Below are 25,221 nucleotides of genomic sequence, written 5' to 3' on the forward strand. Positions count from 1 at the left end.
CTTCCCTCCTTGAGTGTGAGCTCCATATTCTCACTACTATACAATAGCCTACTGTATGTGCTATGAAAGTCTAATGTATCAAATATGATATTAAACATAAAACACACATGCACATTTTTATTTAGGCATAGACTTTTCTAATATTTTGTCTGAAGGTTCAATAAACTGCTTTACATGATTAAACTATTGAATATATATTATTTATAAAGTGTTTACAGAATGATGTTTAATTATATTCAATGCCAAACGGCCAAAAAAGAGAAAAACTTCATCTCCCACAATGCCGTTCGTTTCCTCTGCTATCTCGCGCCTTTCCATCTTGTTCCTCTCGAGAGCTCAAGCGCCGTAGTTGTTGTTGTGGTATGTAATAATGGCGGCAGCAGGAGGCGGATTACCAGCCTCGGCTGTAGTAGCAACCATAAACACCTCCGCCACCGTTCGCTGCCGTTTCCCAGGTCGACCATGGACGTCTCGGAGCCTGTTGAGGACAGAGAAACGCTCTCATATCGGTCGGGTGAGGGATGAAGACAGAAAAGGGCCGAGGCCCGTCGACGTTGGAGCTACGCTGAGAGAGGATCCGTCACTGTCGTGTTTGCTCGGGCTGGCGGAGAAACACAGGCTCCAGCGCGAGGCGGGATTCTGCACGAGCGGGAGCGATGAGGTGAGCGATTCGCCTAGTAATACCGTGCTAATAATTCACAGCAAGTGCATCATCAGCATGTCGCTGAGTGGCTGATGTCAGTTCCTGCAGAGATGCATCCACCTGATTACAGTTGCACGGTCGTGGGCTTTACAGATTACAGAGATGAAAAGTATTTAAAGGGACGCCCGTCATATGGTGGGCTTTTGCCGGGCTGTGGCGTTCACATCGCGGGTGTTTAACTGTGGCTGACGGTGTTGCCGTGGCTACGGGGATTGTGTGTGGGACAGTGAAGGTGTGGTGTTAATTAGTTATGAGGGAGTTTGTGTACAGTTATCAGCTTTAAAACTTAATGTCAGTGTTGCTGACTGGCCTGTTCGTCTTAATAGTTAATATTGGTTATTTATGTTTAAGTAGGCGTGGTGTGCATCAGAAATAAGGTACAGTAACTAATTATGTATTCTGTCAGGAATCGCCATTGGATGAGTAAATATAGTATTGCATGTTTGTAAAAAAATATATATCCCAGATCCATTTGTACAAGAACGTAAGGTAGCATTGTTTACTAACAAGTTAATTGCTTCGGTAACTCTTTACAATAAGGTTAATTAGTTAACATGAACTATGAATTAACAATACTTTTTATCTTCAGCATTTATTAATCTTAGTTAATATTATAACATTTACTAATACACTATTAAAATCAAAGGTTGTATTTGTTAACAATAGTTAATGCACTGTGAACTAACAATGAACAGCAGTATTTTATGACCTAAACATTGACAAAGATTAATAAATACTGCAACAAATGTATTGCTCATTGTTAGTTCATGTTAGTTAATACATGAACTAATGTTAACTAAATGGACCTTATTGTAAAGTGTTACCATTGCTTCATATCATAGTAATCTTGTTAATCAGACACTACCTGTTAGAAAACAAGTTCATTTTCATTCTGTAAAATTTCCTCAGTAAAATTAGTGAAGCTTTATTTGAGTTTTCTATATCCAATTTTTATTTTGCCAAGTTGGTGATTAATCCTGCAAAGCCAGGCATATAAAACAATAGTCAGAAAAAAGATTTTTATTAATTAAACCGTTTGTTGAAACTTTAGACAAAATATTTAAAACTTTATAAAAAAAATTTATGGCTCTTGTAGTATGATCTAGATAGAATAGAATATGGATCGTTCACTCAAGGAGAAAAAAACAACACTTTTTTTCAGAGGCCCAAACTGAAGAAAATAGTTTAATTGGTGCAGATTTTGTAATTAATATACCAAAAAGATAATATTCTGATAGCTTGTTGTAATGTAAATCAATGAGATTTGTTTATGACGGTATAGCAGACTACTACAAAAATGCTTAAATGTTAGTTGTCATTCTGTTTCCCTTAATAATAATATATATTAGTAAGGTGAATAAGTTTTATGATCAAAGCTCTGCAGTTTTCATTACAATGTACCATGATCATTGAGAGATCTCTAATTTGACTTTAGTTGTTCTTACATTATGTTTATTATAGTCGATGTATTTCTTTTAGGGATACTACTGATTTCTTATCATGATCGGCCAATACCGATCCTGATCATTCAAGCTTGATATGTAAGATCACTGATAACTTTTTTTCTTTCAAATAAAGTAATACCACAGATGTTGCCTTGGTTATATTATTTATAGTAATGTTGTAATTGTTGTTTTAATTGAGAATCCAAAAAAAAAGCACAACAAATATGAATTTTACAATGAACATTTTAATAGGTCTTGAAAAACAGAGCTTGGGCAAAAAAACTATCCATTTTAGGATACTTCGGCTTATTAAAGAGCTTGACTAAAACAGAACATAATTTAATACCGGGTTTCTGTACCTCAGACGCCGAGAGGAGATGACACAGGCGTAATATCCTGTACGTATTTTGAACTTAATGTGAGTAGATTAAAACAATGTCCGGTAACATGCATACTGTATGCCTATCTGAGTGTGGTGTAACCATTCTTATTAGCAAATAATCTGAATATTGAAAATTGCATGTAAACTGGAGTGAAGAGCTCTGCTCGTCTCATGTAAACATCAAGACCTTACTCTGATTAAATAATCACAATCACGTTATGGTGCACATGTAAACATAGTCAATGAGCACCAGCCTTACTAGGTTTTCCTTAATTATGGGGACTTTTTCAGAAATTCCCATAATGCAGTCTGACTCAAAGCTGAGCCAGTATAGAACTCATCTTGAGCTTTTATATCACACATTGTAGACTGATGCAATCCGATTCTGTGCTTTGAAATTCTGAGGTATCTGCAATCAGTCGGTTATGCAGCATCATCCTTCCTTACATGAGAGGACAGTTGCAGTACTGAACTTGATTTCTTCAGTCTGAATCCTTATGACTCATGAGTATAAGTATCATTAAATGGTTTATGTCAAGTCAGGCTTGCATGCATTGATGTTTCTGTCTGTAGACATATTCCCCTGATCTATTCCAAATGTATAATTAGGTTAGATTGACGATTTAAAGATTCTATTTTGTGTAATGCATATAAGTTTTATGGAAATATCCTTCTAAGTTTGCTAAGTTTGCTGATGTAATGAATGAACTTGTTACCACTTATGTGAAGTTGATGCTCTGTTAGTTGCACTTGGCAAAATCTATTTTTCTTTGAAAAATAGCTTATTGACAATGACATCTTGTGAATAAATGTTAGGGATGGGACGATACACTTAAACTCACGATACGATGCACCTCGATATGCCAGGGTCACGATACGATACGATATCAAAAAAGGAAAAAAAAGGAAAAAATATTACTGTATTACAACAACTTATTTATTTTTGTTTCAGCTGCACACAGGGAAACACAAGGCCTAACTGGCCAAACACAAACAAGAACACTCCCTTAGTGCTGCTCTAATCCTAGGTTAAGTTATCTCAGGACTGGTTCTTCTTCCAAAAAACTAACATATCAACATGTTCTGGTGTAATCAGTGATCTTTGAGCAGACACAATGTCTCCTGCTGTGGAAAAGACACGCTCACTGGGCACTGATGTAGCACACCGGTATATATATACATTTGACTCCATGGTCGGCTGTTTGGGGGCAAGGCAGTTGATGCTAATGCTAATATTTGTTAGCTCGCTGTAGACTGCAGTGTTGTTGTTGCCATAGACATTATATGTCTATGGTTGTTGCAACATGCGCTGTCTTGACGTGATGACGTACCGCACCGTTCCCCGGATATACATTTTTTTTTCATTTAGTTTTACCCTGCTTGATCAGCAGATGGTCCTGCCAGCCTGCCACCATAGACTGTATGTTTGCCCCATATACATACACACACAGATATAATACACTAAATTATTTATATACTATGCAAATCATGCAGCAGTGCCATCTATCTTTATTTCGCGATCCATTTTTTTTTACGCATCGAGGTAAAATATAATTTTTTTTTAAAATGGAAAAATATACATTTTCCCATTTTAATCGATTCTCATTTTGAAGAACCGATGTCGATTCGCTGTATTCAGTTGATGAAGAAATAAAACTTTGTAGCGTGCCTCTCATCCAATAAATCGCAAGAAGCGTTGTGCTTTGTTAGTTTTGATATGAAACAAAGTCTCAGCTTTCAGACTCTGTCACTTTTATTAACCTAACCTGTAACCTAATTCAGTTTTGTGATGAGGACTGTTCTCTTCTGTGTCAGCGTTTCTCACTGCTCACTATATTAGAGTGATTGAGCAGGTATCCCATGTTACGCATTGAAAAAATGAGTTTTGTGTTTAAAGCCTGGCCTTAGTTTTCACGGAAATAGTTGTTTGTTGAATATTTGTTATGTATAACACTGTTATCAATCCATCAGGGATTCTGTAGTGCTAAATCGTCTATCCCTACTGATAATATTTTAAATGAATTTGATGCTAAATGATTAAAAATATAAAACTACATGTAGTTTTGTGGTGATGTTTTATCCATCTTTCTTTCTCAGGAAGGAGACTTCACAGGCTTTAAAGTGGACGGTCAGTCGTCCTTGCGGTCAGGACAAGGTTCATCCAGTGAGTGTTTCAGCTGTTTTTTTATGTCTAAGCAATTTGATGATGTTAATTCTAACATTAGTTTGGGCTTCGCTTTTACACGTGCTAGATTTTATATTAAACATTGTCATTCAGACCAAAATTGATCTACTAAAGAAAAGTGTGTTTGTTATTTTTTTGTTTCCTATGTAATTCTTCTAAGCTATGTATTTAACATGGTGTTGATAGTTGTAAATATTGGTATTTAACATGGTGTCTCTTTAAGAGAATAGGATGTGAATGTTTAGAGGATGTATTATTTAAGCGTGTAGGGGGCATAACTTCCTGTGTGATCATATCAAATTTTCATGTTACGATGATTGCTGAAGCTTTTATCATGGTATACGGTATTATCACGATATTGAAATGAGTAAAAAAAAAGCTTTATTATACTATAACAGGTTTAATAAATGCTTTAGAAGATTTTTTTTATTGTTATTTTATGTTAACCAATGAATTAACTAATATAACCTTATTGTAAAGTGTTACCTGTCAATAATAAAGAATCAGCACATTTTTTAATCAATATCTAGGGCATGTTGTAGTCCAGATTACAATGTATTTTATTTATATTTAAATGTGCATTCATTTCTACATATTTTTACATTTGGATTAGCTATGCTCATTTTAAGTATATCTTGAATTTAAATTAATCTTTTCATACATTAAATATTTTTTTCTAGCATTTTATTTTAGTTTGTTTGTCTCAAATATAATGAAATAATAAATACATATTCAATAAAATACGTTTTATTCAAAGTGTGTAAAATGTTAATATTGAAATTGTGCCTGTATTTCTAGGTTTTTATTTTTATGAATGATAAAATGTTTAATTTTTTTCTTGCATTAGATATAAAATCATCATTATTGGACAAACCTAACTTGAAAGGCAGAAGGTTATCCAGAACTGACCAAAAATCTGCGAGGCCCAAATTGGTTATTAAAATGGCAGCCAAAAAGATGACCAAAAAAGAAACGATACAAGCAAAAAGGCCATCTGTGGATAAAGATGGACATCTGAAACAGGGCAGCTCAAGTAAGAGAAATGGCAGGGTACTCAGAAACCAGAGAGAGGGACCATTGGCCTCCTTGCAGACTGAAAATGGGGTGGATGGGGCGTGTGAAGAGGAGGAGATCACTGGAAGGTCACAAAGACGTGGTTCCAGTGCAGCACAAAGCAGGAGAAGGCAGGACAAATTAGTGTGGACTTTAACACTGGTTAAAGGAAAAGAGCGAGCCTCCAGAGTAAAAGACACCAAAGGGCAAAGAGCTTCAGCAGAATATGCTAAGACCCACAAGAACAGGACAAAAAAAATTGCCGGTAGTGAACAGGCTGGTGCTGTATCCTCAAAACCAATGGGCAAACAGAGAAGGGGCAGAATGACAAAAGCAGATGATGAGCCTCTTGAATCCCTTGGCGGAGGTGCTGGAGCATCTTTAAGTGACAGTTCATTAAGTTCTTCCAAAAAGAAGCCTTTTGTAAGGCGACGAAAGAATATATTTGGCCGTCGAACTTTACTGCAAAAGGAAGTGCCCCGCAAAGTACCTGACAGTCGAGGGCAGACCTCTAGCATGCCTAGAAAGAGACAGCGACTTGTTTGCGCAGACACAGGCTCTACACATGTGCTGCAACGGGTGGAGGGACAGGAACAGCCACTGGGAGAGATGGAGAAGTCCAAATCCGGAGTCCAAGCTGAACAACCTAAACACTCCGCCAGACCAATTGTTAGCGCTCGTTCTTCCCGCGTCATCAAGATCCCAAAGAGGTTCATGGATGATGAGCGCATGTCTGCTCTCCCAGAACGAGGTTCCCCAAAGAAACCAGCTCTTTCTGAACTCCCAATGGATCTCGGCAAACCGAATATAGATCTCCAAACCGTCAATTCCAGAAGCAGGCTGAAGACCGCACAAGAACCGCTGATCCCAAACAATGATGAAAAAAGTGTTTCAGAAAAGGGGCAATCTCAAGGAGTCAAGCCTGTTTTGAGTTCCTCAAGGCCTTCTGCTGGTCCTCGTGGGAGGGGTGGGAGACCCGGCCAATCCACGGACCAGTATAAGATATACTGGAAGTTGAAGAAGCTTACAGCATGTCTGGCAAAACGAAGGATGCAGCGGATTGCCAGTTCGAGCTCCAGGCTAGCAGAGGAAGGTGCTGAGGGAGGAACACATGATATGCAGGAAAGGAAGTCTGATCTCAAATTGCAGGACATGTATTCTCCAGGGGTGGTGCCAAAAGTAGCTATACGTGTTGGGGAACATTCGGATCAGACACCTTTGGCAGAAGTACCTGCTAAGGAGAACGGTAGGGTTTTTGCTGTATTATGCCACACATAATAAGAATAATAAACCTTATTTGTATACCAAGGTGCTTATAAAAACTACATTATAGTTAGCACCAAATAATTGACTTGAAAACAAGTAATACCATAATTAATATAAAATATTAAAGATGACACCCACTTTGCAATGCTAATAAAATGAGTGTACATAAAATGCATAACAAAAGATGAAAATGATTGTTTTTTTCCACCTTTTCCCATTAACCTTGAGGCAAATTCCTTTATTCCTTCAGTAGAGAATTCTAACCTTGAGGGAATCTCTCAAACGAGTGCACAAAATACCCAGATGATGTTGGAGCAAGGTGGTAACACCCACAGAATGAGTCTTTCGGGTGCCAATAAGAGGATGTTCCACCTGCTGAAGAGAGCCAGAGTCCAACTGATTAAAATCGACCAGCAGAAACAGCTCAAATCAGCTCAGGTCAGAATGTTTAACAATTTTATGACGGCAAACAGTGCTGTTTTGCATTTTTATAAGGCACTGAATCTGACAAGTTCTGACTATTCATAAGCTGGGTAAACGCAATGTGTTCATTTACGAAGAATCATTTGGAGGTTCACTGTATACACAATCGGTCAAAAGTTTGGGAAATTTTCTTCTTTTTTTTTTCTAAAGAAATGTATAGTTTTTTTCAGTAGACACATTCAATTGATGAAAAGTGACAGTAAAGACATTTATAATGTTACAAGAGATTTCTATTTCTATTAATGTTGCTATTAATCTATTAATGTTCTATTTATCAAATAATCCTGACCCCCCCCCCCCACACACACACAAATATTAAGCAGCACAATAGTTTTCAACATTGATAATGATAAGAAATGAGCACCAAATCAGTATATTAGAATGATTTCTGAAGGATCATGTGACGCTATCTAAATTTTATGCGCTTGTCTTTTTATTGGATAAAATTGTCCGCCTCGATTGAGCACATACGTTTTTAGAATTTATACGCATATTGTCATTTCCATCCAGCCTTTTTCTTCAAAACAAACATAAAAAAAACTTCTTTTTTTTTGGAACGGTAGAGTATTAATATTTTTTGTCATCTTTGGAGACCTTAGTGTGAACAATGTTTTTGAGTGGCAAATGATATTTTGATAAAACAATATATAAGTCTGTAATATCTTTTAAATCTGTGTAATTATACAAACAGTGATGTTTATGCTCTGCAGCTTCTGTCTGGCTCTGTGAGAGTAAGAGATGGATCAGCCACAGGCATGCAGAGAGGAAGAAAGAGGGGCAAGAGAGTAGTCCCAGCTAACCCAGAGGGGGCTCCACAAGTATGTTTCACTGAAAAATATTGCTTTGCAGATTTTTCATCGGATTGTGAGTTTAACGCTGTGCTTTTTGAACTCTGTAGGAGCAAGTGATCGGTGGTCCACGGATAAAGCATGTGTGTCGAGCAGCAGCGGTTGCACTGGGACAGCCACGTGCCATGGTTCCCGATGACATTCCCAGGCTCAGCGCCCTTCCTCTGCATGAGAGAGAGGGGATCACTGCTTCACCTGCCGAAGAGGGTACACACCTCTCCTTTGCTCATTCTGTCCACATCCGTTATAAGTGACATTTGCTAATATGGAGATAAATGGGCTCTTTTGGCCTGTAAATTGTGTATTATGTCATGTTAGTTGCAGTGTAACTGTAATACAAGTTCAGCTCATAATTTGTGGGCTTAAATGCATAAAATGTATGATTTCCTTTAAGGCTTTGTAAACAAGTTGTATATAATGTCGAATGATTTTAAAAATGATTAATATAATAATGAAATGTAAATATAGGTATTCTATAATAAATATTCTAAAATATAAAAATATTTATTTTAGATTTAATGTACATTTTCTAAAAGTATCTCTCTATTTGGACTACTTTACATTTACACTATTATTTTTGAAACCCAGCCCACCAGGATATTAGAATGTTTATTATTATTTTTATTAATTTAATTTAGTATAATTACGTGTAATAATAGTGTAATTTTGCATTAAACTCTTTTTAGCTCTGTTTAGCTGAATATTCTCATCCTTTCTGGATATGGGAACATGTAATGGCTAGAAGTTTTGTAATTACGTGAATGTGAAAATAAAATGATCCTAGAGTCTGTTGCATTCATAATGCACAACATATGCAAACTGAGTCGTGGATTGTATTCAAAACACCACATGAGATGGCCTGAGGTCATTTGAAAAACTCACATAATGCACTACTGCACAAAAAAAAAAAAACCCCATAAAAATAGAAACATAAAAATTTGCATTATGGTATTTCTTTATTTGTTTAAAATGCTCGTATTTGAATGCTAATATATGTTTGCAATTTAAAGTGCTCCATCATTCCAATGTCTGAAATAATTGTAATGCCTACTTGTGGCAGCAGTTCACCATTATATCTAGGTGGTGTTACCTTCATTTCTTAGCAAACCAAACCTTGACATTCCCGAAATGCCCTTATTCTTATGTTAGATGCTTTCTTTTGCCTCTGTCTCCCTCTTCCACCGGCCCCTTCTGGCTCTTCAAGATGTTGCATCTCACTCAGAACCAGAGAGTGAAGAATCTGTTGAACCAAAGCCAACATTTAGACGCAAGTATGAAAGCACTGCTTTTGGCTATCGGCTAAAGCGCTGCTTGCGCTGCAAGGGATGCAATCGGCTGGAGGACTGCGGGAGGTGCGTGTTCTGTCTGGACAAGCCCAAATTTGGAGGACCCAACAAGAAACGGCAGAGCTGTGTGTAAGTGTCCAAATAGTGTTAACTACAAGGTATTACATGGCAGCAAACCTTTCCCGGGGTTTAAAGAAGTCATATCATACATTTCGTCTTTTGTGATCCTATTTGTGGACTTGTTTTTGTAATTTTTCAACAGCTTAAAGAAGTGTTCGCTGATTGAGCAGAACAAAACGAGACGATTTAACAAAGGTACTCTACTTGCCTCTTTAAAATTGACCCCTTTTTAGTGACCTGGTATTTACAGTCAATTGCCACTTGCCAATGCAAATATAATAAAAAAAGGAATAAAATGTTTCAAAAATTACAGTTAAAAATACCGGTACCCTTCAATTTTAGCAGACAAAGTTGGCATTAAAGCTCTGGGCTGTGTTTCCCAAACGCATTGTGAGCTGGGTTCATCGTAGAGACTATTGGTGGCAATGGTTCTACTATCTACTTGGACTTTTTGGGAAACTCAGCCCTGGCCTGTTGGTTATTCGTACAGAATTGATCATTTTAATTGACCACCTCTCTTTGGCGCAGTCCAGATGAAGCGGCGGCGGCGGCGGCGGCCATCAGCGGCCTCTGGCATGAACAGCAGCGAAGAAGAAAACGAGGAGGAAGGGGGAGATGATGGAGGAGGACAAGCCCAGTTCAGCCCCACCAGGAGGCAGCCCAGACGACAGGTCACTCCACGGTCCTACAGAAAAATGCTGGGGTACGACGACTCTGACACAGAGACACAGAGTGTCAGCTCAGAGAAGACAAAGGCCAGCGGCACCCAAAAGACTCAATCCAGTGGTATGAGTTTCATGTCAACCCTTACGCCAATATACACAGGAACAGCTCTTTGTTTGTCTTAAGAGCAGTAGCGTAGCCATGAGGGGGCCTGATTCTACTAGATTCACTAGATTCCTGATTGCTTAAAATAAAAAAAATAAGGAATTGTTGATTTGTCCCTCTTATTAATAGATTGACCAATGCTGTGCGATAAAATGCAACGGCTGTTTTCAAACGTATTGGTTTGATTAACATGTTGTGCGAGGCTTACGCTTTCATTTTCTTTGCTCGTGAAAGTTTATTAGTAGGGATGCACGATATAGGATTTTGGCCGATATTCGATATGGCGATATTTTCAAACTAATTTTGCCCGATGCCGATACCGATATATTTGTCTTTTTTTTTAAGTGCAAAAAAAGCTTATTAAAGCTTCTATTAATATTCTCAGTCAAGAGCAGTGAGTGATTTCCTCTGTGTTTTGTTGTTTTATTAACATTAACGGGATAGTTCTCCCAAAAATTTAAATTGTCATCATTTACTCTCTCAAGTTTCTTTCTTCTGTTGAAATTATAAAAGTTATTTGGAAGAATGTGGCTGACCAAACAGTTGCTGTACTCCAGTGACTTCCATAGTATATTTAAGCACAAGAAAGAAATGAATCCAGGTTTGAAACAACATTAGATAGACAGAATTTTTATTTCTGGGTGCAGTATCTCTTTAAAGACAAGCGGCAGAATATTATTACTGTCTCTTTAAGAACTGCACGCGAGTAACGCGACGCGTCCAATATACACGCATTTGACAAGCAGATTTTCTCTGTTTGCTTTCACTTTAGACATAACCAACTTTGTTTATGTAAACCTTGTGTGTATTTGACAGTATCAGCGCAATAAGACTCGAAAGATTAATCCAGTATGCAGGCGCTGTGACAGGCTTTTAGTTCCTGTGAGCGTCGGGTGTACGCGCTCAGAAAAGCGGATGTTAGAACAGCGCATCAGCACGTGAATGACATGTTTACCTAGCAAGACTTTGACGCACATGCAAACAATGAACTTTTGTGAATTGCAGTGTCCCGTGAGTGTAACTCTACCTCTGCGTTTACATGTGATGTGATGTGAATGTACGTCGCGTTGTACAGTATGTTGAGATGAAGGCGCCAGAATTGAACTGATAGAATGCACCATACTATGATTTTTCTTCAAAAGCAGATAGTGGAGACATTTTAATCGTCCACGATCAAAAACCGTGAGACGCACGGCACACCCCTAGTTGGAAGTTTAAGTTGCTGGCGCTCATGCTTCGTTCACGGTCGTCACGTGCGCATAGGAAACACGCCACCCTATCGGCAAGACTCATCGGCAGAAATATTCATATCGGCCGATGCCGATGATGGTCATTTTAAGCTTTTATCGGCCGATACCGATGTTGTCCCGATATCATCGTGCATCCCTAATTATTAGCATGCGATGACAATGGCGGATGCACAAAGGTCAATAGCGCTTTTTCAAGAAATCACGGAAAGATGAGCGAGAAGGAGAAAAAGTTGCTACATTATAGTTGTCGACCGATATTGGGGTTTTTTTATGGTCGATGCCGATATCTCAGAGAGCAGGGTGGCCGATATGTAAAATAAATAATTTATATTTATTTTAATTCATATTTAATTAATTAGAAATGATAAATAATAAAATACATTTAAAAAATAAATCTTTAAAATAAACGTGCTTATACTTTAGATGGAAACGTCTTGATTCTCCAATCCTATTACATTATTTTTCAGAAATAAAGTTATTGTTTAAAAATATATAAACATATGAATAAAAAGGAAGTAAACACTGTAACAGGGCACTCAGTAATCTGGTAAGTTTGTGCACAGTGGTAATCTTTTTTTTTTTTTTTTAAAGACAAGGTAATACTAATTTTTCATACAGCACACAGTGAAATTGGTTACAGCATATCGGTTGTACTGCATAACACATTGTTTAAAATCAAGGATTTAAAGTTTGTTGATCACGTATCCAGTAAAGCTGAACAGCTGGAACAATTTTCACACGGACAGACCGTCATGCACAGAGTAACACGTGATCATGCAGGCTACAAATGCACACTTCAGAAGATCTCACAGCTGGAGTCCATTAAATCTGCAAGGTTTGTGAAATTAAATGTTTATTAGATATTCAAAGAGTTTTAATGATATAAATCTGTATTTACTTAATCTTGACGGGAAATGAAAAAGTATTATAGTGTTTGCATTTATGTTACTAATAATATAAATGCAAACGCTATACTTTTTCGCGTACCATTTACCATAACAGTTCTATCTAATAACGTATTAGATATGACTGTTAAACAGAGACCATAAACTAATGAAGACGGAGAATGTTCTCATTGCTGCCCGTCAAAATAAAAGTCCCGCTTCTAACAAATCAGCCAATCAGAAAAACTCATCAGCCGATACCAATAATTTAAAAATGCGTCGGCGATATATCGGTCGAAGACTAATCTGTATCTGAACCTACTTCACCTTTCCACAAGACAGTGAGTGAAGCGGCACCTGAGGTTTCCAGGATATGCATATTTCATCACTGGACTGTAGTAGTGAGACTTCTACGACACAAATCGACACAATGCCAAATGATTTTGTCTCATTTATAACAACGAAAACACCTTAAAATACTGCATCCTTATCATACAGATAAGAGTAAGACATCATTCGAAACTATACTCACAATAAAAACAAAACATTGTGCTTTTGTAAAGTAAAGAAAAACAGGATGCGCTGTCTGCTGTCTCGGTTTCCTTTGTGCACGTCACAAAAATGAATACAAAACTCAGCATATAGGCTACTCCTTGTTGCAGTCTTTTCTTTCGTTTTGTTAATCTGTATTTAAATGAAATATATTTTGTTTATATTCCTTTTTATATACGTGTATATATATATTCTGTTTTTCTCCTTTCACAGAAGTGCTGCATGTGCGTGATGTGACGATGTATGAATCTTAATGATCTGTTTTTTATGCCGCTATTTGCACATGTAAAACTGAACAACAAATGTTGGTATTTTTAATGGCTCTCAGACACTTATCCATTCTAATTTAATTCTAATAACTCAGGGGAAACCGCCCAAAATGAACATCCCAAGCCTATATATATTGCGGCCCCCTCATTTTAAGATGGGACCCCCCCCCAAATAAAATTCTGTGAAACCAGTGTCTCTGAGACTTAACCAATACTTTGAACTTCTTTCCAGACATGGCTACCTCTGTAACTGCTCCAGAAGAAGCAACAAAGCAGAAAAGGCAAGGGCTTTACAGAGCATTTTGGGCCCAACGCAGAATTGATAAGGTACAGTAACTCATTGTCATTTTGATGATCCCAAAATGGATAATCTGACGATTAATTGACCTGGGCTTAGTTTCCCAAAAGCATTGTAAGCCTAAGTAGATCGTAAAACCACTGCCACCAATGGTCTCTACAATAAACGTAACTCACAATGCTTTTGAGAAACGTAGCCCTGGAAGATATATTTTGGTCTAGGGGTACACAATTTTATGGGAATTATTTTTTTTAAATTTTTTTTATTGTGAACAAGCTCCAAGCTTGCTGTGGCTGTTTGCAGGGCTGCACAAGTTGGCCAAAAATTTGATTTTTTTATGTCAATATAATTATAAAATAATAATAATACAAAACCAAAATAGCTAATATTATTATTTCTTCTACTAAATGAAAATATTAACTACTATTGTTATATTTCATTGTAAAATAAAACAAATTGAGTAATTTTAACTTAATTTCTTCATTTTTCAAATGTTAAATTATCTAGCTTTAAAAAACATTTTGGTGCATCTAGAAGTTATTTTATTGGTTGGCACATTGCATTCCCAAATGCACGTTATAAGTGACCCAAACTCAGATGCGGAGATGTGTTTGTGTGGAGCAAAATTTACTGAACCACGCATATATTTAATTAAATCACATCCTTTGCCATTTTCATAATCACACTTAGCCATATTGCGATTTTGGTTTTGTTTAGATTAATTGTGTAGCCTTATTATGGTCTATCAGTTATAGCTCAATCCAATTCCTGAATCACCTCTGAAATAAAATGTTATCCTCTTTAACTGTCTAATTGAATGCATTTGGGAATTATCTTTCTCTCTTTAAAATAAAACTGCTCTTCCCCTTTTCTTGGATGCAGTTCTTCCCGTTTCTCCACAACTACAGCATAACAACGTGTCCTAACCAGGTGTTACATGACAAGATTCTGCCATCAACTCATTTTTCTGTCCTTGCCTTCTCAGCGAGATAAATTAAGACCCAAACTTGTGACAAATATGCAATGTTGCATATTGCTTTTTGTGGTTGCCTCAACTCAACATAAGAATAATAACCATTTATAATGTTCTGCCTGGTTAGGACACTGTTGGACTAGTAGTACTCTTGCCTTTGTTCTAAACATCTACATCTGATGGTGATGGAAATGGGTGTTTTCCTCTTTTCTCTCATGCTCCTCATTTCCTCTCATGCTCTGTTTGGTGACAGTCCTCCTCCCGCCCAGTTTTTATCGATTCATTTTCCTGCTTTTATCCACTATAACGCTGGTCCCCTCGTATTCCCCCAATTCTCTTGGTGTTTTTGACATTTACACAGGAGCCACTTGAACCATCTTCATCATCATCATCATCATCAGACCCTCCAGCACCACCCCACCATCCCTTCACCCCCACAGAAAGTCCCTCCCTCAAGCCTGAGCGCAAGCTGCTGTTGCGGCTGGAAAGGCTACCGGCCAGTGTTGTGCAAGCGGCCTTGTTGGGCGTAGCAATCCCGGACACCACAAAGTCACAGAAAGTGATGTGCGAGGTGGTGGAAGAGGAGCAAGCTTTTTTTCATTGCTCCTCTCTTACTCATTCTCAGAGTTCGGCGGAGCAAACGCCTTCTAGTGTCCTGACTCCGCTGGCCAATGGCTGCACCCAGAGAGGCAAGTTGTCACAGCGGACGATGAACAAGATTCGCGTGGACTTCAAGGTCAGAGCTGAGATTTCTATGAGTTTTCTATGAAACCAAAAGCTCTGTTTTTTGGGGGTGTTTTAAATGAATATTGATTATAAAAATTGATTGTTCATTCAAAACACCAAAAATAAAACAAAAAATAATTTTTAACAAAAATTAAAAATTAAAGTTTTAAACAAACTTTTATAAACACACCCACACACACTGTCTGGTTTGCTAACTTTGTGGGGACTCTCCATAGATGTAATGGTTTTTATACTGTACAAACTGTATATTCTATTCCCTTACACTAACCCTTCCCCTAAACCTACCATCACAGAAAACTTTCTGCATTTTTACAATTAAAAAAAAAAAAAACCTCGTTCTGTATGATTTATAAGCTTGTTTCCTCATGGGGACCTAAATTGAGGTCCCCATGAGTCTGTGTGCATTCAGGTTGAAGTCCCCACCGGGATAGAAAAAGACACACGCACGCACACACACACACACACACACACACACACATATATATATATGTGTGTTAAATCTGTTTTTGTTGTATGTACCTTTTAATTTTTTTTTTATTATGCCAACAACAACAAAAAATCCTAATGGTAAATAAGTTATTTAAAATATTTGTAAATTATGTCAAATTTAAATTGTTAAATTTGTAGTTTTGGGGTGATATTTAAAGTCATCATGAAATCAAAATTGACCCGATTTGCTTTTATTAGCTCACATTTACTAATCGTGTGGTGGACAATTCATTCGTGCAAGATAATACACACAAAAAAAATGTGTTTGTCGTGGTAATCTTTAATCAAAATCTGAAAATTTGCTTCTGCTCTGGAATGGCGTTCCTTCTCTGATGACGTCAGTTTGACGGCTTGGGTTGAATATCCTTAACCACTCCTCTCCAACTGTCAGTCTGCTTTGAGCGACGAATGGAGAGGAGGTGCGCTAAAGTAAAACCCCGCCCTCAGTTCAATATTCCGTTTAACTTGGAAATGCGTCAACACTGAAGTAAAGTCGGTTGCAACTTCTGGCTCACGTGGACTTAAAGCCAGAAATGTTCTTGATGGTTTTTGTGGCAATAACCCCTTTTTCTCACTTCATTTATAAAAAAATTATAAAAAAAAGCTGTTAAGTTTTTAATTCCCAAAAGTGGATCTCAAACGTTTTTATTTTGCTGCCTCTTCCCCAGGTTGTTTGTTAACAACATTTTAATGTTAATTTATGCAGGAAGACTGTAACATCCAGAATGTGTGGTTGATGGGGGGACTGAGTATTCTCACTTCAGTTCCCATCATGCCCCAGTCTGTGTGTCTGCTCTGTGCCAGCAAAGGCCAACATGATGTAAGATCCAGCTCTCAATACATCACTAAATACCAAAGAATCAACATCCATATTCCTTCTATCATAACTCAGTACTACAGCAAAATTTCATTATTTGCAGAAGAATAAAAGAATCTAATTTTGAGTTTGATTGATCTTTTTTACCAGATGATCTACTGTCAGATGTGCTGTGAGCCTTTTCACCGTTTCTGCCTGTCACCGGACGACTGCCCAAAGGAGGAGAACAAGGAGAACTGGTGCTGCAGACGCTGCAAGTTCTGCCATGTGTGTGGCCGCAAGAGCAAGCAAGCAAAGGTGCATTACGCTTTTAATTTAGTACTAATAAAGATTAGTCATGGAGGTGTGTTCTTATTACTGTTCTAATTAATCAGACCTACAGTTTTCACATTGCAGAAGAGAAAAATATTGTTAACGTACATTGAAGGAGCCATGCAAGTACATATATTTGACAAGAAATCAACAAATCAAATTCTGTTCTTCCTCATTTAGCCAGTTTTGCAGTGCAAGAGATGCATGTACTGCTACCATCCATCCTGTTTAGGACCCACATATCCCAAATCTGTAAAAATGAACACCTCTTGGGTGAGTTATATCCCTGCCATAGGGTAATGTCCTAAAATCATCATTCTAATTTTCGCCTAGTTTGTCAGACATTGCGTTTTAATTATTCATACAGTGATAAGTCCATCAATAAAGTTTGCTTTGTTTCTTTGCAGATTTGTATGCTGTGTATCAGGTGTAAGAGCTGCGGAGTGACTCCTGGGAAGTCCTCGGACTTGTCCTGGAACAGTGAGCTGGACCTCTGCCCTGACTGTAGCAAACTCCATAGCAAAGGTTTGACGATGCAAACGTCTTGTCAGATTCTAGTTCAGTCTGAAAATTCAGACTATATAGGAATGAATGTTTGATCTAATCCCTCTGTCCCTGTATTTTTTTTTGGCCAAGTCATCCTTTCAGCAAACTCTATTCAAGTTTCTGCACCTTTAATTGAACATTTTAATTATAGTAATTAAATAATGTGATTGTATTGGTTATTTTCATTTAATTATATGAATTCAGTTAATTTAATAATAATAACATTAATGTTATTATTGCAAATTGTTTATATTAAAATGTAAAGTTTGTATAACTCATGGTTTTGTGTGATTTATGTCTAAGAATTTTGCATTGTTGTAATTTGTTGAGTGTGTTTTCTCAGGGAACTTCTGCACTGTGTGTCTGAAGTGCTTTGAGGAACATGAGTTTGACAGCAGCATGATGCAGTGTGCCCGATGTGCACACTGGGTCCATCCCAAATGTGAGGGGCTCACAGGTAAGATCCGTTTTCAATGTCTTGCTGATCCCACACACCGTACTCTGTCCTGTATTTCCTTCCTGTCTTTTTCATCTTCAGATGATCTGTATGAGATCCTTTGTCGTCTGCGGGGGAAGAGCCTGGTGTTTTCCTGTGCTCCCTGCAGTAAGAGATTCCGCAGCGGCTGGCAGGACGTCGTGCAGGTCGTTTTGAGGAACGGTCTAGAGAAGATCATGGATGGATTGAGGAGCTCTCCGAACATGTGTCACCTCCTCGTATGTGCGCAGGTGAGGTTTTCAGCAGTCTGTGTACTGAGAATATGTCCCCTTTAAGATTAAGTTTAAATGATTATCTGTTCACCCTCCTGTAGTGTCTAGGTGAATCAAATGTGTTTTGTGTGTATCTGAACAGTGTGAGGCCTGTCCAGATTTTGAGGTTGTAAAGAAACAGTCAGGCTGTTGTTTACATCCTATAGAGAAGAAGCTGGAGAATGACCTGTACACTTCACTGGTGAGATCTTTTATACACGTGAAACAAGTTGACAATATAAATAGGTTTTTCAAGAAGAATTGTGTGAAAACTAACTTTCTATATCCTTAATAATCCAATACTATGTATAATTTACATTCAGTCTAAATCTTTCCTATGTATTTGCAGAAGAACCATTGAATTAGTCAGTCTACCAAAATATTTAAGTTGAAAATCACAGTTTAGAGATTTGGTATCAGTTAAATAGGTATAAAACGGTAACTAGCTGTTTACTCTGTCCTTTCAGAAAGCATTTCATGAGGATGTGGTGATGGTGTTGGTGGAAAGGCTGAGAAAAGAAGAATATCCTCCAGTGGAGAAAAGGCCTACAAGCCAAGCCAAGTTGTATTACATAAAGGTAATGTTTTTTCTTTCTTTCTGTAGGTCTACAATACAATAGTTGCTGGTGTTATTGGACATTGGACATTTTGAAGCAATGCATATTTTATGAGTGATATTTTATGAGTGATATTTGCAGACTGTAGTTCATTTTGGTGCATATTTTGTCTTTGTTCTGTCTTTGCAGCTAGTAGAACAAGTATTTAGCTGGTTCAACAGTCAGGACCCCAAAACATGGAACTCTCATATGCAAGAATTTCCACGGTATGAACCTAATTTTTCTTTATTTTTAAAGCAATAAAGTATTCCGGGTTAAACAACTTGTTGCTTTGTAGACTGTCTATTACCATCGAAGATAACTTTGAGTCATCATTCAGATTGTAACCAACAAAAATGTGTTTACCACAGTCTTAGTTTATAAGACAGTTGTTCTGTTGGGTTTACAAACCGAAATATTAAGCTTGTATTTTTGCTACAGCAATTATATTAATAATTCATATTCCTTAAAGTCAGTATAAAACTGAGCAAATTAAATTGGGAATCAGTGGATTTCGACCTTTTTGACTTAAAACAACCCCCCCACACCTCCATTCACAATTTTTACCCAAAAAATTATGTATATTCGTTATAAATATAACCAAATAATAAGAAAATAAGTTTTTTTAGATGTTTGAGCTCATTTTCATGCTTGTTTTGTCTTATTTTAAGTAGTTCTGGGCTGTTATCAGCGTTAACGTGCTGCGTTAACGTGAGACTCTTATCGGGCGATAAAAAAAATATCGCCGTTAATCAAAGTTGGGTTGGGATCATAAATAGCTTTTTCGAATATCGTTATATTTTCGCGCAATTCTAATGTGTAGTATGACGCCGCGCCTACTGTCACAGATCGCGCAGCAGGGTATTTTCCTGTCAGGGACACAAGGTGTACTTTAACTTTGTTACGTTGGGCGACGTTCGTCTCGTTATGGGCCTTTGTATGGGCATGAGCGATGCTCATTTACAAATGAATCACTCTTTTGAGTCGATTCTGTTCAAAGACTTCATCAAACAAGTTGTCAGATGATCTGTCTAAATCGGTTCGCGAATCAGTTGATCTGTTCAGTTCCTCGCGCACTGAATCGTCTGAAGCGCTTTCAATTCACACTCGGAGTCGAAACAGGAAGATTTAAGAGCATCAAGAGCGTTGGATGAAGTGGCCGATCTACAGTCTAGTCTAGTGAAAGCAAATCTGCAAATGCATCATATTTTTGCCAGCGATAAAGATCTTTATTAGTTGAACATCTTCGTATGCTGTCTGTGAATGAATGATTCCACAGGACGATACATTCGATTTCATTTCATTCAGGTAATACATTTTACAACCAAACAGATTATTACGCCACGATAGCACTAATAAAAAGTATGACATTATCCGGTTTTTGGTCATACATTTATTTATAGGCTACAAAAAAAACGCTTCAGAGCGTCGGCGCACTGGTTAACAGGTTAAATAAGCTCCATTGTCCACAGTTTATGAAATGAACACCCGCCATCCCCGCGGTATATGTGTGTGTTTTGCGCGTGTATTGCGCAGTGGCATAATCACATGAATAGTTTACATTGATTGAAACTAATTTGTTTAAAAATGAGGCTATTGCAGTAACGAGGCAGGTTCACATAAAATCGTTATGACATATGATGACATTATTTTTTGATCTAACGAGCATTGGCGATGGAAAAACGGACTGTCGTGCGTATTGTTTTTTTTCTTCTTCCAATTAGCCTACTATGTTAAAAAAAAAGGACGAAAACATGTTACTTGTTCAATTAATAAACAGTTTGTTTGATGACAAATCGCTAAAGATGAAATTGGCCTCCCTTTCTGTCATTGCGGTTTTTTATTTATTTTATTTTTTATTTTTTAGATATTCGACTTTTGCTCCTCGATTGTCGAATGGCATTTTTGGCAGAAATGCACATCCCTACGCGAGGCGAACTATTCTCAAAGACTTACTTTTAGTCATTATTTGGTAGCACACATATTCTGAATGCCTTCGGGAGAATTCAAATGAGCCATTTTAATCTAGATTAATCTAGATTAACCTGTTAACCGTCACCAGTGCGTGGGCGCTCTGAAGCGTTTTTTTTTTAAATAGTTCAAAGTTACTATCATATTTAATGTGATTAACTTGACAAACTATACATCATTAAAACGATATAAGACTCAAGTTTCAGTATTTGACCACTATTGTATTCTGTGAAACTTATAGTGACAGTTATGTCTTAATTTGTGTCAGGAGTTATGAAATAAAAAAATGAGTCGTTACCTTTAATATGAATTATGAGCGTCAGCTGCTCTCATTCAGAAAAAAACTCCCGTGCGATCGTCATGACAGCGATTCACAAAACAATGTCCCTCAGGGCTTTTAGCTCAAACATGTACAGATTTGGAGAAATATTGATAGATTCTCATAGGTTTACATCAGACTTCTATAGACAGGAATAATATTTATTGAATTTATACCCAAATGCGTCGATGTAATCATTTTGAGCGCTGTATACTCTGATGTACAGTTGTGTTATCCATTCATACTAACAGTCTGGGGCGCTGTTTGCACAGTAAAGTCCATATATGGATCACATGAAGAAGAGCCATAATCATGTGACATTCAGGAAGTCCTGACACATAAACAAAGCTATCCGAGATCGCTGTAAAGTGCAGATAAAGATGTTTTGAAGACAATAAACATGATTGCAATGATATTTGATTTACCTGTGTTCTTCGAGTCATGTCAGGTATTTTCATAATAATAGATTATATGTATAATGTTGCTAATCGAGATAGACTTTCAAATTGTGCAGAATACAATAAAGTAATATATTTTCTATCTGATTTTTTTATCTGAAGCCAAATCAGATTACAGAAAGTTATTTAAAACACTCGACTTGCGCTATAAAGTAAGTTGGAGCACAAACATAGTTTTATTCTCATAAATTGTCGTGTATTGATGGTGTGCTAAGCTAACATGCTAGCTAGTACTGAGCACCTGCTACCTAACTTCGATGTAATTTTTATGATTTTTTTTTCTAAATAAGAATGCTTACTGAAATGTTTCGTTTTTCAAAAAGGGCATTTGATACAGTTTCACTGTGAAGTGAGAACTTTTATAAAATAAATGAGGGATTGAAACAGTGTGAATTGCTAGTCGTTAGTGATTATAATGCAGACAAAAGAAAAGCATATTTAGAGCAATAAACAGGCTGGAGAGGTGTGAATATGTCACAAAACAATAGAGGCAATAGACTGAATAGATGCTTATAAGATGACAATAAACACCAGTCTAATCAAAATAAAGTCATATGACATGATCTTGAAAAACATTGAACTAAATACAGAGTTTTAGACTTATCATCTTCAGATTTTAAATATAACATGGTTAGACATGTGGCTTTAGCTGCAGTGCATTTCTAGATTGCTACAATGCCAACTTCAATTTTATTTTCATGAAGATGTTTCATAAAAATAAATGTATAATAACTTTACAAAACTTTGAAGCTATTTATAACTATTTTTTTTCATTATGACAATAATTAATTCTACATTTACAATAAACTTCCAGGTGTCAGCTTTCAAATGAGATCTTACTTGTGCTTTTAGTACAAAGGGTTCATGAACTGTATCTGTTTCAGTTTGGGAATGCCATATCTGGGGATTTTTCAAAAATGGGCTTGAAGCTTAACAGGTTAAAAAAATTAATCTATGCCCACCTCTAATTTTAAGTCTTCTTGAGTCCCCCTTGGAAATGTGTTGAGGCCCCCTGGTGGAGAACCACTCTGCTGCATGTTTTCAGGTTTTTCTATTTGTGATGTTTTTAAGTGAAGGTTCATTTTGCCCCTTTTGTTTCATAGTGGTATGCTTCCTGAAGCTGTAATTCCCCCCAGCAATGAACACAGTTATGCACAATGGCTCAAAGAGCAGAACCCAGAAAACTCTCACTCAAAATCTCAAGGTAAGCACATTGTGTTTTTATATTTATGGCTCATGCTTTCATCTTGTTTCTATCTTGTTTTGTTAATTTTTGTTCATGAACCACAGATCTGCAGAATGTGAACTCTCAGTCTTTCATGGATGAAAGACAGTGCTCCCTCTGTCAGCAACATGGAGATGCCAAACCGAATGTAGGTGAAACCTTGAGCAGTTCTGTGTTCTGGGATATGAGTATTCTGTTGGACTCAGTTGAGTTGTATTGTATGTGTAGGATGCTGGTAGGCTGCTGAATATTGGACAGAATGAATGGGCTCATGTGAACTGCTGCATGTGGTCGGCGGAAGTGCAGGACGTCAAAGGAGCTTTACTGCATGTTCACAGTGCCGTCGCCAGGGGCCGCTTCATGGTAAGTATCAACTGATAAAGGATAGTGTATATGTAGAATAAAATGTAGAAATATTATTAAATGTACCTTTTTTTCCCAGCGCTGTGAAAGTTGTGGCCAAACAGGGGCGACTGTGGGTTGTTGTCTCACCTCGTGTCAGAGTAACTACCACTTCATGTGTGCTCGTGCCAGCAACTGTGTCTTCCAGTGTGATAAGAAAGTCTACTGTTACAAACACCGTGATCTCATAGACAACAAGGTTTGTATGTTTAGCAAAACTGTTAATGTTTTACAGCTACTGTATAATTGAAGTGAGAAGAATGTAAACAAGCTTTTCTTTTTGTAGATTGAACAAGGCAATGGGTTTGAAGTTCTCAGAAGGGTCTACGTTGATTTTGATGGAATCAGTCTGCGTAGGAAGTTTCTAACAGGCTTGGAGCCAGAGTCTGTAAATGTGATGATTGGTGAGTAAGCGGGTCCCTTTTTTTTTTTGGTGTTTAAAAATAAGAGAGAATTCAACATTTTTCATGATGTACCCATGCAGGGTCTCTACACATTCAAAAACTTGGTGTTCTGACGGAGCTGTCTGCAAATTCTGGAAAATTGTATCCAGTTGGTTACCAGTAAGTAACAAAGTTTAAAATCACTCAGCTTTCATTTGATATTGTTTTTTCATTTGATACTGGTGATGATCAGTTATCAAAGCATTAGTCACATAATTCCTTTTGTAGTACAATTATTGTTCAAAAATTATTTAAAAAAAACATTAAAGGGTTTAGCAGAACTTTGATTGTTAACAGTAAACTAGGATCAGCTTCAGATTGCACATTCACCCTCTATGAATGTTTATTTTAAGAAGCAATAGTTGTTCCAGCTTGATGATCTTTTTCCATAGTAATCTGTACTCATAGTTTGATCTGGTCTCAGATGTTCTAGATGGTATTGGAGCACTGTTGACCCTCGCAGGCGATGTCGGTACACTTGTAAAGTGACAGAGGTGCGACCTTCAACACGGTGCAAAACTCCTTGTTTCTTGGTGGACCAGGGAGAAAATCACACAATTGTACACAGCCCAAAAGTTCACAATGGTGTGTGTTTAAGGATATCTATCTACATGCATATTGTTTTTTGTTTTTTTAACATTGAAGCATTTAAAGCCTTTTGGAGCCTGTACAGTTTTTGGCCAGCATGGTGTAAAATCTTTGTACTTTGTGTTAATTTTTCAAAATCATATTTCTGTCTCGTAGATGAGGATGACACAGACAGCGAGTCTTTTTCACCTGAGCTTCCTACCAATACTCCCTCCAAGTCTAAACAGGACTCAGGGGTCGCAGGTAAGACTCCTGGGTATCCACACAATAGGAGACCAGCAGGAGGAATGTCCAGACCATTACCTTCCCCAGGTAAGATTCTTCCATCATTTTCAAGTTCTCTGTTCATTTATTAAACAAATAAATCAAATTACATAAAATTTCAATCTGATGAAAAAAAATGAAAAATCTGTCATTAACTCACCCTCATGTCATTCCATACCCATCACAAATCCATGTGAATCGAATGAGTATAAATAAGTATTAATTAAGAGATGAGAAAGTATGAACTGACAGTGATTTATTGGCAAGCAACATATTCCATTCCCTCTCTTAGAGGTGTTTAACCTTAGAGCTTAACAAATAAAGCATTCCTGTGAAATAAATAGAGAGAAAAAAAAACGGAACAAAGTGTTTATCAACAGAAAGTAATCAAATGTAAAACAACACTGCATCTTCACTCTGTATAAATATAGATTTAATCTACTAATGAGCAGCGATTTGATTTTCTCTATCT

General features: G+C 37.2%; 1 protein-coding gene across 3 annotated transcripts in view; it reads left to right on the forward strand.

Annotated features, from left to right (window-relative positions):
* The first annotated feature begins 293 nt into the window (after positions 1-293).
* The window catches only part of kmt2ba (lysine (K)-specific methyltransferase 2Ba), a 32,069-nt gene continuing 7,141 nt past the window's right edge, over positions 294-25,221 (forward strand). The window contains exons 1-28 of one of the 3 annotated variants that reach the window (XM_056235375.1): positions 294-661; positions 4,628-4,694; positions 5,563-7,014; positions 7,288-7,472; positions 8,228-8,335; positions 8,416-8,572; positions 9,570-9,780; positions 9,914-9,966; positions 10,300-10,557; positions 13,787-13,881; positions 15,187-15,561; positions 16,768-16,881; positions 17,029-17,175; positions 17,371-17,463; positions 17,598-17,715; positions 18,080-18,193; positions 18,275-18,462; positions 18,587-18,685; positions 18,951-19,061; positions 19,230-19,306; positions 22,931-23,031; positions 23,118-23,200; positions 23,281-23,415; positions 23,495-23,653; positions 23,741-23,858; positions 23,939-24,017; positions 24,322-24,482; positions 24,642-24,797. In XM_056235375.1, coding sequence (XP_056091350.1) covers positions 371-661; positions 4,628-4,694; positions 5,563-7,014; positions 7,288-7,472; positions 8,228-8,335; positions 8,416-8,572; positions 9,570-9,780; positions 9,914-9,966; positions 10,300-10,557; positions 13,787-13,881; positions 15,187-15,561; positions 16,768-16,881; positions 17,029-17,175; positions 17,371-17,463; positions 17,598-17,715; positions 18,080-18,193; positions 18,275-18,462; positions 18,587-18,685; positions 18,951-19,061; positions 19,230-19,306; positions 22,931-23,031; positions 23,118-23,200; positions 23,281-23,415; positions 23,495-23,653; positions 23,741-23,858; positions 23,939-24,017; positions 24,322-24,482; positions 24,642-24,797 — 5,305 coding nt within the window. In that variant the 5' untranslated portion in view covers positions 294-370. Of the gene's footprint in view, positions 662-4,627; positions 4,695-5,562; positions 7,015-7,284; positions 7,473-8,227; positions 8,336-8,415; positions 8,573-9,569; positions 9,781-9,913; positions 9,967-10,299; positions 10,558-13,786; positions 13,882-15,186; positions 15,562-16,767; positions 16,882-17,028; positions 17,176-17,370; positions 17,464-17,597; positions 17,716-18,079; positions 18,194-18,274; positions 18,463-18,586; positions 18,686-18,950; positions 19,062-19,229; positions 19,307-22,930; positions 23,032-23,117; positions 23,201-23,280; positions 23,416-23,494; positions 23,654-23,740; positions 23,859-23,938; positions 24,018-24,321; positions 24,483-24,641; positions 24,798-25,221 lie in introns of all 3 variants that reach the window. The other 2 variants (XM_056235374.1, XM_056235376.1) reach the window with 2 other exon arrangements.

This window comes from Rhinichthys klamathensis, unplaced genomic scaffold (genome assembly GCF_029890125.1).
Source record: "Rhinichthys klamathensis goyatoka isolate OS25496 unplaced genomic scaffold, OSU_Roscu_1.1 h1tg000420l_1, whole genome shotgun sequence".
In the NCBI taxonomy this organism is placed as follows: Eukaryota; Metazoa; Chordata; class Actinopteri; order Cypriniformes; family Leuciscidae; genus Rhinichthys; species Rhinichthys klamathensis.